Source organism: Cynocephalus volans, chromosome 14, assembly GCF_027409185.1.
Source record: "Cynocephalus volans isolate mCynVol1 chromosome 14, mCynVol1.pri, whole genome shotgun sequence".
Classification (NCBI taxonomy): domain Eukaryota; kingdom Metazoa; phylum Chordata; class Mammalia; order Dermoptera; family Cynocephalidae; genus Cynocephalus; species Cynocephalus volans.
In genome coordinates, this window is record NC_084473.1 from 82,525,765 (window position 1) to 82,538,623 (window position 12,859).

At 38.6% G+C, this 12,859-nt stretch overlaps 3 protein-coding genes across 4 annotated transcripts in view; 2 read left to right on the forward strand and 1 right to left on the reverse strand.

Annotated features, from left to right (window-relative positions):
• The first annotated feature begins 962 nt into the window (after positions 1–962).
• On the forward strand, positions 963–11,107 carry MRPL35 (mitochondrial ribosomal protein L35). Its single transcript, XM_063078323.1, has 4 exons — positions 963–1,055; positions 6,001–6,190; positions 7,349–7,493; positions 10,762–11,107. Exons 1-4 carry the CDS (start codon positions 1,013–1,015, stop codon positions 10,948–10,950), a joined length of 567 nt encoding a protein of 188 aa, XP_062934393.1. The 5' UTR covers positions 963–1,012; the 3' UTR covers positions 10,951–11,107.
• Positions 6,326–6,589, forward strand: LOC134363425 (small nuclear ribonucleoprotein E-like). The gene has a single exon (XM_063079036.1). The coding sequence runs from the start codon at positions 6,326–6,328 to the stop codon at positions 6,587–6,589; it is 264 nt and encodes an 87-aa protein (XP_062935106.1).
• Positions 10,649–12,859, reverse strand: part of REEP1 (receptor accessory protein 1) — a 115,535-nt gene continuing 113,324 nt past the window's right edge. For both annotated transcript variants that reach the window (XM_063078322.1, XM_063078320.1), the window contains one exon: positions 10,649–10,938. In XM_063078322.1, the coding sequence (XP_062934392.1) occupies positions 10,923–10,938 (16 nt within the window). In that variant the 3' untranslated portion in view covers positions 10,649–10,922. The remainder of the gene's footprint in view (positions 10,939–12,859) is intronic.

The following is a 12,859-nucleotide window of genomic DNA, read 5'->3' on the forward strand; positions in this document are numbered from 1 at the left end:
CCTGGTCATTCCAACCAGAAGCCTGCTTTTCATAACTTTCAACTACCCCAATGAGTCATTAATCTGCTTCATCTTATTTATGTTCTGTGTTTGTCTGCTTATTAAATGTGAACTCCTTGAGACCAGGTGTTTGACTCTTACCCATTTCAACCTGTAAATGTTGTATATTGTCTATGCATGGAATACCTCCGGATATTCCTTACAGAAGAGATCTTAGTCAATAGCATGGAAGAGAGCTTTGGGGTGTGTGTGTGCTTGTGTATGTGTGTGTGTGTGTTGTCTGAATGAACATCAGAAAAAGATATGTAGGGCTGGCCTGTGGCTCACTCGGGAGAGTGCGGTGCTGATAACACCAGGGCCACGGGTTCGGATCCTGTATAGGGATGGCCGGTTGGCTCACTGGGTGAGCGCGGTGCTGACAACACCAAGTCAAGGGTTAAGATCCCCTTACCGGTCATCTTTAAAAAAAAAAAAAAAAAAGATATGTATTTTCGGGAATAAAATAAGAACTGTAGAATTGTTCAGGGAAGAGTTGAGATGCTATTCTACCAAATGACAGTGTTATTGATTTTTAAAAATACATTCATTTGATTATAGTTGGCATGCAATTTTTTACGAAATGATTTTTGCTATTGTTTTCATTCATTTATCTAACATCTTCCAATTTTGGAAGAATAACAAGTATTATTCTCTAAAATAAATTTAACAAAGAAAGCAAAAAGAAATTGTTTCTAGTATGTCGTGTACTTTAAATAGATCTTTTAATTACATGCTCAAAAAAATTCTTTTGAGAGCCTTCTATATGCCCGGCACTGTTCTATAGGCAGTTGTTTTACAGCGGCAAAGGACAGAACCTGGCGCACGATATTCATTCAATAAAGGTTGAGTTGACCACTCCTTTATTCTTTTTTTTTTTTCTCTTCCTTGACTCCGCCCCGGTTGCTTTTCCTTTAGTCCCTTTTGTTCCGGTGCTTTTCGACCCAATGCGGGCGCCGTAGGTGAGGGTGGCAAGATGGCGGCCTCTGCTTTAGTCCGTACCGTGAGAGCAGCTTCAGGTCGGTGGAGAGCGACGTGCTCTATTTATCCCTTCACAGAAAGGAGAACTGGCGCGAGATGGAGTGGGCGTTTAGAGCGGAGGTTAACTGGAAAAAAGGGTCATTATTTGAGGTCACAAGGTTGCTCCGAATTTTCTTGGGCTGCTGTGGCCGGCAGCCCCCACTGGGGTCCCCGACTCCCTCCCGCGCGGGCCTGCGGGGCCCACGTTTTGCGTTTCCTTGCCGGCCTTTTTTCTGTGGAAAACAAACCAGAGAGATTGGGGAGAAGGGGGACGAGAGAAACACAAAAATTGCCACCTAATTTTCTGAGGTAGAGACTACAAACAACCCGCCACTCACGACCTTTGACCTCGAGAGTTAGTTTCTCTGAACTTTACATTCTACAGCTGTAAAACGGGCATAGTGCCACCTACCTAGGTATTAAATGAGCTCGTGCGTGTAAAGAGTTTTGCGTAGTGCCTGGCACATAGTTAGCTTTGAGGGTCTGAGTTTGACACAACGCCATCAGCGAGTGTGGAACTACAGCCCCTAGCACAAGGGTGGGCATAAGGGTTTTTTGACAGAAATTACACGTGTGAAGGCAGCAAAAAAAATTAAGTTGCCGTCACTCTAAGGACTTATTGCAAAAAGTAAAAAATCATTCAAATACGGTAGGATGATTAAAAAAAAGCAACGGTGTAATTTTTCCAACTTTTTTACGTGGGGTATTTTGTGTGTGTGCGCGTGAAATATAATACATATAAAGAAAAATTTACGTAACATGCATGAATGGTTTAACAACTGTGTGTAACACTCAGGTCAAGACATAGAGCACTACCAGAAGGTCCTTCTCTGTGCATCTCCCCAATCAGAATTCCCTGCTTCCCCCAAATATAAAGACTGTTTTCATTTTTATAATTATTACTTTGCCTATTTTTCCTGTAGTAATTTTAGAATCTGTGTGTGTATCTCTCAATAACATATCGTTTAGTTTTGCGTGGTTTTGACCTTCACATGAATGGAATCATGCAGTATGTACTCTTTAGTGTCTGGCTTCTTTCACTTTGTGAGATTCATTCATTTTGCATGTAGCTGTTAACGCTTTTTCATCGATATATAATATTCTCTTATGTGACTGTTCTACAATTCTCCATTCTACTATTGGTGTGTATCTGGGTGTTTCCAGTTTGGGAGCAATTATGTACAAAGTTGATTTACCTTGTATCCTGGTGCATGAGTGCAAGAGTATTTCTAAAGTGTGTGTGTGTGTGTGTGTGTGTGTGTGTGTGTGTGTGTAAAACTAGCTGTGGAATTTCTGGATCAGGAATTGCTGGATCAGAGAGTATGTATATATTCAGCATTGCCTCATATTGCCAAACTGTCGTCCAAAGTGATATGCATATTTACAGTTACCACAGCAGTGGAGGCTTCACATTCTCACCAATACTTGGTATTGTCAGACCCACAAATTCTAAATCTGGTGGCTATGTAGTGGTATCTCATTGAGGTTTAAATATGCGTTTTGCTAATTAGTAATGAGCCTTAATATGTTTACATATATGTATTGGCCTTTAGAATTTCTTTTATGAAATAGCCACTTAAATATTTTGCCCGTCTTTCTACTGGGTTGTTTGGCTTATTGATTTATGTAGTTCTTTATATATTCTGGATATTTGTCCTTTTTCATTTTTGTGGGTCCAATATCTTCTCCCATTCTGGCTTGTCTTTTTTACTTTATTTGAAGTATCCTTTGATGAAAAGAAGTTCTTATATTCATCTATTTGAATTTATAGTCCTTGTATTTTTTAATAGATAATGTAGGGGGGTATCAGCTCCCTTTGATATTTAGATTCTATTGAAAACATTTAAAACAATGATGTGACAACTTATTTTTATTTATTTATTTATTTATGTTTGGCAGCTGGCCAGTATGGAGTTCTGAGCCCTTAACTTGGGTGTTATCAGCACCATGCCTTCCCAAGTAAGCTCACTGGCCAGCCCTAAATGTCAGTATTCCAAATATACTGGAAATTACATCCTTTTAAAAAACAATTTGAACTGTTTAATATTTTAGGCATTATTTAAGAATTTATGAAAGGGTACGTAATTTTTCAAAATTCTTTTAGGGGGTATGGGATCAAAAAAGTGTAAAGACCATTGGTTTAGATTCTGTTACACTCACTTTACCCCTACCCAGTGCAGCTCTTAGCCACCACTGCTGTGATTCATACCACACAGGGCTATTTGTAATCTCCCAAATTACTATAGCGATTTTGCTTCTTCACTTTTGCATCTCCTATTCCCTCTGCCTCCTCTTATTCCTTCAAAACTCTGGTTTTGTGTTACCTTTTTTGTGTTCTCCATGCAAGAGGGTGCTTAGAGATGACCTGTCTGTATGAAGATGCCCAAACCAGGCAAGGGACTGAAGGAATAGTTACTTCCTATGATTTGTATAGTGTACTTTTGTTAACAGTCTAAGTCAGTTAGTTTGACAAACTAAATCACATGGTTGGTCCACTGGAAGGTGTGGTAGATAAAGCTCCCACAAGTCATTTTCTCATGAACTGCTCTCAAGCCAATTTCACCCTTCAAGTTCTGTTTTTTTCTAACTTCAGTGATGGTTTTGATCTGTTTTTCTCTCTTACTGAAATCACTTGCAGTTCTGAAATTCTCTTTCTTTTCCAAATATATTAACAAGCCATCGATACAAACTTGTTTTTGGTGGGGGATGGGGGGGTGGCTGGTACAGGGATCAAATCCTGAACCTTGGTATTATCAGCACCACGCTCTAACTAACTGAGCTAACCGGCCACCAGCTTGTTTTTTATGCAGATTCATAAACATGTTTTATTAAACTTCAGGACCATCACAAAAATTGGGAACAAAACAGAGTCCATTAGGGAGCCAGGAAGAGACTTTTCACCAGGCGAACAGCAATCGACTACTTTGGGGATAGTTTCCAGCCGGCTTGGAATTTACTTAACTGTTCTATTATCCTGCCCACATTTCTGTATTCTTTAGAATATGAAGAAACTTTTTTCAGACTTTCCTAAAGTCAGGATACAGTATGTCTAGGACATTCCACTGATTCCCCAGGCTTATGGCTGTATAAAAAAAAAAAGAAACAAAATTAGTTCTTTTTAAGAAACAACTGACACCTAGTGTAGTTGACAATCGTTTTTGTTTTTGTTGTGAACTTCCTATTTATTATCTCTTCTAACATTGTTTTCTATAGATGAGCCTGTCGTTTACCCATTTATATGTTCCGGAGTCTGTCTGGTCACTTCATCCAGTGGTGGTTTCCAAGAATTTCTGGGAGTTTGTTTTTGTTTGTTTTTTGTAATCCTCCTCTTCAATTCATTTAATCTTTCAAAGATTACCTCCTAGCTTGTAGTCCCATTTGCAAATCTTTTCAGCTCTTTGAGATATAAATTATTTGTACCCAGAGACTTGAATTCCTGCATTGGGTACAGAATTTGATTTCTCAGGGCCAGATATAAGGGCTCTCTCACCAGTTTCTTAAATCTTGGATTCAACTAACTTGCTAATGTTTATGCTACCCTTTTCAGTTTGAAAATTGGTATCTTTGATGGAGAAGAGAAAGACAAAAATAAGGCTTTTAAGTGTTCTGTCTTCATTCTGCCACCTGTTAACATGTACTATCATTGCTAAGCATTCCTCAGCTCTCCTTTATTGTCTGCTATTAGCACTCATTAAATGTTTCTCTGGGCCAAGCACTTTACATGTTTTATCTCATTTAATTCTCATTACCTCTCCATAATTAACCTCATTGAAATTTGAGGAAACTGGGGTACAGAGAGGTTAAGTAACTTGCCCATGGTCACACAGCTAGTAAGTAGTAGAGCTAAAATATGAACTCAGTCTGCCTCAAACCCTAGCACTTCACTTCTACACCATACTACCCCTCATTTGTTAGGTGAAATCAGTGCATTGGACAATAGGACAGTAGTTCTAAATCCTGGCTGAGCATCAGACTCAGATGGACCTTTTTTTTAATACTAATTTTATTGAGGTAGAATTTACGTGCCATACAATTACCCATTTTATGTGTACAATTTGATGATTTTTAGTAAATTTAGCAAGTTTTTACTAAATTTTTAGTAAATTTAGTATCACCACATTCCAGTTTAGGGACTCAGTCAGAACTCATGAATGGAGTCAGAGCTCCATGAGTGATTGTAATTTGCAGCCATGAACTGTTAGTCTGGCCATAGTGGGAAGGATTGATAAAGAGGGCTGCGTCCACTCCACTCATCTGTGCCGTCTGAAATCTGCCTTCATTTCCCACTGCTTCCTGCCTCATTTCCCACTACGTCTCCCCAGGCATCTCTGATACAGTCAGGCAAGCAGTGCTCAGTGTCTGTGGCAGTTCTGGTCCCCAAACCATACATGTACAGTGTTTGTTTCAACCCCCATGCCTTTGCTTATGTTGTTCATCCTACCTGAAATGTGTTCCTCCTCCTCTAAGGGCTTATTCATTGTCTAGAGGAGAACTCAGGTGCCTCTTGTTTTCTTCATGAATACCTCTCTTGCCACTCTGTCATCTCTCCAGGAAGGAACCAAGCTTTCGTGCATCTGACCTGCCATTGCACTGTGTGTGAGAGTTCTGTCTGTGTATAAGATCTGGGAAGTGGGAATAAATGTTACGTATGTATATTGTTCCCTAGTACTAGACAGAGCTAAGACACATCAGACTGGATTGTGATTATGATTGCAGAGTTCTCTGAATTTTATAAAAATCATTAAATTGTATACATAAAATGGGTAATTTTATGGTATGTAAGTTATACCTCAATAAAGTTGGTAAAAAGTTTCACAGGTGAATCTGGTTAGGACACATTAATTATGTATAATACTTGGTTGCTTTGATATATTAATTTTAAATATCTGGATGCATATTTTGGAGTGTCATATTAAGTATATATACCTCTCTCTATCTTTACAGGAATCTTACGGCCCCTGAATATTTTGGCATCTTCAGCCTATCAAAACTGTGCCAAAAATGTCTGTCTTATTTCTGCATTGTCCGTCCGACATTTTAGTCATATTCAGACACCACTTGTTTCTTCTGCTCCCAGACTTCTCACGTCTGTTAGTCACCTGACATTTGGGCATACTGAAACGATCTTTAATAGGTAGAGTATATTTCAGTAAACATGCTTAGACAAAATTTGTAAAATTTTTATGCCTGCAAAGACCTCTTAGAATTGGATGAGAAGTTGCTTTCTGCAGTAGTGTGCGGGTCAGTGTGGTCTTTGTGAGATTCTACCATGGCATACCATGGCCAGGGCCAAAATGTACTGAAGGTGATGGTGCAGCCCATCAGCCTCATCCTCAGATACTTGCAATATAGGTCCTGGATTCAGGTGTGGCTCTGTGAGCAAGTGAATATGCAGATAGAGGGAAGTATCATTGGTTTAAATGAGTATGTGAACCTCATATTAGATGATGCAGAAGAAATTCATTGTAAAACAAAGTCAAGAAAACAACTGGGTTGGATCATGCTAAAAGAAGATAATGTTACTCTGCTATAAAGTGTCTAACTAGAAATGATCAATAAAGTGAGAAATTGTTGAGAAGGCAATATAGTTTGGTTTTTTAGGCATCCTTTGTTGGGAATATAGTTCCCTTATGTTCTTACCAGATGACAATAAGTGCTGTGGAATTATTTTTATCAAAACAAAACAAAAAAGAATTGGATGGGACTCTTTACCTACCTGCAGTTTATTATACAGACCTTGCCTGACCGAGCAGGAGAATATGATTGACATGCATATACTTGCATTGCCAGCAGCAGGGACTACCAAACAGAACACACTTATGGTGTTGTATATGTGGTTTCTTGGATGAAAGCTATCAGCCAGAGTAGAAGGTGAACTAGATGCTCAGCTTACAAGGCTGGGCTATGTATGGTGGTTGTTCAGTCAGCAAATACTCAGTTAAGCACCCCTGGGTGCCCAGCACTGTACTTGGCAGAGAGGACACAAAGACAAGTTGAAGTCTTCAAGGAGTTTACAGTCTGATGGGCTGATGGATAAGAAATCAGGTGATTAAAATATAATAGGATAAATTCTTTCATAGAAATTGAGGGGGTAGATTGTAGAACACTTGCAAGTTGGTGATAGTTCCTATTCTTATTTATGCTTAGTGTCATGGATCATTTGAAGTAACATTGTAGATTAAAAATTAGCTCTATTCCATTAGAGCTGCTTCATTTATTTCTAAGTATAGAAATGGGTTTTATCTTTTAATCAGTCTGATTGCTGAGTTAAAAAATTTTAAATATATTTTAGAGTGGTCTTCATGCTTCCAAATGTCCTGAAGCTACCAGTCAGAAATGTAACATACTTCAGTTCACGAAAAGGCAAGAGAAAGACTGTGAAAGCTGTCATCTATAGGTTTCTTCGACTTCATTCTGGCCTTTGGCTAAGGAGAAAGGTAAGTCTTCACACCGTTACTTAATTGAAGAAGAAGTGTGAGCAGGAAATTAAAATGAGCAGAATTCAGTTAGCCTGTTCATTGACACATCTTCCCCCCCATCTTACCAATAGCCCTTACAGTGCTGCGCCTAAGTACCAGCTTGGCAGGCATCTCTCTGTGTAAACGAATTCATGTGAAGAAAATGTGTAAGCATTCATAAAACAAACCAAATATTATTTACAATGGCAAATGTCTTCACTATCGGACAGGTTCACATCAGGTCTTGTAACATACCTGGCTTAACTAGTGATTACCAGAAGCCCTTGAAACTCCATAAGTTTAATAACCTATTTAGAGGCTCTGTTTCTTTGTTTTGTTTAGTTCGTATTTTGGTGGTTTATTTTGTGGCTGGCCACAGGGATTGAACCCTGGACCTTGATGTTATCAGCACCATGCTCTAACCAACTGAGCTGACCGTCCAGCTAGAGGCTCTATTTAAGCCTAAACAGTTAAGTTAAAACAGCACAGTAGACTTCAGCATGGCCTTAGTCACATGGCTCAGATTTGGGAACTGAAGAGCATTTCAGCCTACCTTGGATTGGATTCTCCAAGTGGCTTAATCTTCACCTTGGTGTTACAACACCGCACTCTAACCAACTGAGCTAACCAGCCAGCCCTGGCTTAATCTTTATGGCAGTATATTAACCCCACATACGCTTTTTTTTTTGTTTTTTTACTTAACCAATGTTTCTGTCTGTTGGTATGTGTGATTGGGAACCATCTCAGACAGAACTCTTAATTACTCTGGCTAGGGACCACAGCCTCTAAGTTTGAGTCTGAAAAATTTTTATTGCTTTGTCCTTTCCCACAGTGTGTCCTGAGTGTAAATGTTGGCTTTTTAATTCACATCCTTATTCAAGGAAATGGTGGCTAATAATTAGAAAGCAGCTTAAAACCAGAGTTTTCCAAAACCACCTTTGAGTTTTAATAACTGTTTAAATACTAATTCCCTTTACTCTTTGGAAGTTAACAAATATTCTTTAAAGATAAAAATTTAACTTCCTGTAAAAATAAGTTGGTTGAACTTTCTTAATATTCAAAAGGTTGAAAGGAGTATAAACAATCCTAAATTTGTAGGTAAATGGGTTGATTGGAACTCTCAGCTCAGTTCTACACTGAAACAATACTGTGGTAATTCGTTTCCCACAACAGTCAGCAGGCATTCATGTAATCCGTAAATAGCTAAAGTTCTAACAGTTCTGAGTTTTGTGAATTCTGGACCATTGGAAACATTTCCTCCCCTTTATTATCATATCAGTTATTTCCAGATTCTCGTTTGGCCCTAGATAAAATGAAGTGGGTGGTTTTCTTTGCCTTCCTTTCCATGTTCCTTTTATTGGGTCCTGGAACCCTCATGTTACCATAAAGGATCTGATCAAACTCTAGTCGTAATATCTAGCCCCAGCTCAGGGCCGCATGTGCAGAACAGTCTGCTTCATCAAAATCTAATTTTTTTTTTTTTTTTTTTTAAAGATGACCGGTAAGGGGATCTTAACCCTTGTCTTGGTGTTGTCAGCACCGTGCTCAGCCAGTGAGCGAACCGGCCATCCCTATATGGGATCCGAACCCGTGGCCTTGGTGTTACCAGCACCGCACTCTCCCGAGTGAGCCACGGGCCGGCCCCCATCAAAATCTAATTTTAAGAGGAAAACAAAAAATCTGGGTGGGTTAATTTATACTAATGTATAAAAACAAAGTATTTTCTGTGGCACGGTTTCATCCAGGTGTTCTTAATTTTTATTGTTTATTCCCTCCTTCCATTTCTGAACCTAGAGTGTCTAAAAAGTTTCAAGCATTTTTATAGTGGTTCCATTCCACAGAGTAATCTTTAAAGGATACTGGTGGTGATGAGCAGGACAGGAGATTATTTTTTTTTTAAAAAGATGACCGGTAAGGGGATCTTAACACTTGACTTGGTGTTGTCAGCACCACACTCATCCAGTGAGCGAACCGGCCATCCATATATGGGATCCGAACCCGGGGCCTTGGTGTTATCAGCACCGCACTCTCCCGAGTGAGCCATGGGCCGGCCCAGGACAGGAGATTAGATGTCTAAGTCAGAGATCCACAAGGACCTAGTTTGGCAGAAAATTATTACACAAATGTGGGGATTTTGGTTTGAATCTTTGAATTTAAAGTTGTAAGCAATGAGCACAAATCTAATCTCTGGCATTTTAAAATCAGAACTCTTAAATAACCTTCCCTCATTTCTGAGCATCATCGTAGTAGAGAAGTTGCTGGTCACAATGATGACACTAAGACATGTCAAACTCCAAGGCACCTTCTGAATGAAAAGCCATGGTTTTGTTTAGTTGGTGTAGTGCCGTGAAGAGCCTGTGGCTTGAAACAACCCAAGGGCTCTTACCAATAGCTTAGTACTTACTCTCACCTCCTTATAACTTACTCTGTGGTGATTAACTTGGGTGCCACCTACGGTCTCTTATTATAGTTTTTATTATTCAATCTAATTTTCTATTCCTCTAAAAATAAATTCTTCAAAATCAATAATGCATGGATGGTATATATGGAAGTTCTGGGTTAAATATATGGGTTAACCATTCCTTCACCACTCCTAATAGTAGTTTCACTGTATTCGCTATTCTTTAGAAAAGTAATTCCTATAAAAATTGGTCCCTAGTGTGTGAAAAGAATAAATGAAGCAATCTATTTAAGAACTGATTCTCAGCCCTTGTAACACTCAGCCCCTTAAATGAACATGTTATCACCCTAGCCAGTATTCCCTTTCATCATCTTTCACAGTAGGAAAGATAGTACAATGTAGTGGTTAAGAACTCTTGTTAGCGTTCAGACCTCAGTCTGCTATCTAACTTCTCTAATTAAGGTTGTTTCTTTTAATCTGTAAAATGAGAGTAATAGTATGTTGTTGAAGATTGCTGAAGAGATAAATAAGATAATGCATATAAAGTTAGCTATTATAATTATATATCATTAACTTGTACTTCACCAGCCATACAAATTTATTTAGCTTTATTTCCTGTCATTCTAATTGAATAATCTTTTTTCAGAATATTAAATTATTTACTATTTTTTTGTCAAACTACACATGCTTTCTCTGCCCACCCCCAATTGAGAATCACATCTTTCCAAAAAACTTAGCTATGGAAGTGTGTTTTTTATTCCCATTGGGCCTTATAAATCATGAGTTGTGAAGATATCTTACTACACAATATAATACTTTAAATATCTTTCTAATATTATATGACAGGCTGGTTATAAGAAAAAATTATGGAAAAAGACGGCTGCAAGAAAAAGACGCTTGAGAGAATTTGTTTTCTGCAATAAAACCCAGAGTAAACTCTTAGATAAAATGACGACGTCTTTCTGGAAGAGGCGAAACTGGTATGCTGCTGATCCTTATCAGAAGTATCATGATCGAACAAACCTGAAAGTATAGATCAGAAGTTTTATGATTTCCCAGTTACTGAATATGTATCTTTGTGTACATGATGTCTTTGCAAAAATGATTAAATATAAAATTTGATGTAAATTGTACTACCTGATATGTAAACATACAATACCAACATTAAACTTATGAAAATTTTAAAACTTAACGGATTAAGCATTCCCAGATTTGTTTAGAGAAATAGAAGTTTAATATTATGTATTATTTTTAACAAATGACAATGGTTTAACTACTTGTTCCAATTAGGCTTATTTAGTTGCAGGCAATGTCAAGTTAGGACAAACATAAAAAGACTCTGAATCTAGCAAGTTAGCTCAAGCAGTGTGACATTATTTTAAGGATACGTGCCTTGGAAGTCAGGAACCACCTCACCAGCCCTATCTCCCCCTCAGAAGTCACCCCCAGGCCTCAGGAACAGTAGAAATTGGATGGTGATCCTCAGCAGGAGATGGTGGATCTTAACAAGGCTTGGGCTCTGCCATGCGTGCGACTCGGTTCTTCATACACTTTTAACTCCACTCTTTTTATACTCATCAACTCTCTGATTCATAGCTTTTGCTTACTGACAGTTTCTGTTCCCTCATGATAACTTTAGCTTGTACCTTTGAGGTTCTTTTCTACACCATGAACCTCAGCTCCTGTCTCCAGTCCCTAATTGCCAAGTGATCTGACTGGGCCAGCTTACCTTTTATACCAGCTTTCTTTTGTCTCACAGTGCAGTTTAGGGATTGGCTGTTCTTGGGTCAGGAGCCTACCCTGGCCCATTTACTTGTGTTAGTAGGTTTACGTGGAGCTAAGAAGAGTTACGTGAGCAGTTTCACTTTGAGGTGAAGATGGGGTAGCAACACACTTAACATCTAGCATACCAGGTTCATTGTGTTCACAGTAGTTCTCATTTAGCTTATTGGAACAGGATTTTTTCATAGAAGAGTAACTGAAATAGCCTTTCGGCATGGCCTTTTATGGAACAGAGGAGGCTATACAAGTGAAGACAAACACTTTTTACTCAAGTTTTGAAAGGTATTTCTTAAAAGTTTATCCACTTGAGATTTCACATTTTCTTTTTCTTTTTTTGGTGGCTTGCCAGTTACAGGTATTGTCATATTTTCATTTGTAAGGATAAACTTTTTCCAGAATTTTCCAAAAATGCATTGTAGAAACTAAGGAAAAAGTCTGAGTCATTTTAGAAATGATGTATGAGTTAAGCATTATTTATTTGAAGGTAGGAGGCATTGAGTAAAATTCAGTTGATTGGGTCGTTACAGCCTAGGGCAGTGGTTCTCAGCTCTCCCATCAGAATCATCTGGGAAGAATTTATAAACAGCAAAGAGCACTTTGCCTGGTTGAAAACCATTATTGAAGAGAATTCTGCATGAATTACTGCTTCAAATCCTTTCATAAAACAGTTGATGTTGATAAGATGATGTTCCTCTATTGTTAGCACAATAAGGTAAAAGATGACCAAATTAAAGTTCTGTGGCATGTCAGGACAGGGTTATTAGCGGGATTTCTTGAAACTAGTGTGTGTGCATTAAAAGGAAAGTGGGTAACAACAGAATATTCTAAAACCAAGGCAAAGTGTGCATCTTTTTACAAGACCAATTAATAGAGAACAGACATTTGATTTGAGATGAGGTAAGAGCCTGAAACATGGAATGGTGTTCTGTTTTGATGGGTTTTCATTTCTTCACACTTCTGAGGTGGCAGAAGCCACCCACTTACAAGGCTTCCACATCTTTTTTCACCTGGTAGTGGGATGGAACTAGTGCCTGCAGAAGCTGGGGAGGAGGACACTTTCCCATAGCCTCCATGATTTCTCTAATGCAAATACGGACGGGGTCTCTTACAGGGGCCTCAGAGCACCTTGGTTTCTCTTGTAGGCCAGGGACCAGGGCCTCAA

Excerpts from the sequence above, each read along its gene's own strand:
- LOC134363425 (XM_063079036.1), top strand. The coding sequence starts at position 6,326 with ATGGCATACCATGGCCAGGGCCAAAATGTACTGAAGGTGATGGTGCAG.
- MRPL35 (XM_063078323.1), top strand. The coding sequence starts at position 1,013 with ATGGCGGCCTCTGCTTTAGTCCGTACCGTGAGAGCAGCTTCAG. Across the intron at positions 1,056-6,000 it reads TACCGTGAGAGCAGCTTCAG|GAATCTTACGGCCCCTGAAT; the intron begins GTCGGTGGAGAG and ends CTATCTTTACAG. Across the intron at positions 6,191-7,348 it reads ACTGAAACGATCTTTAATAG|AGTGGTCTTCATGCTTCCAA; the intron begins GTAGAGTATATT and ends AATATATTTTAG.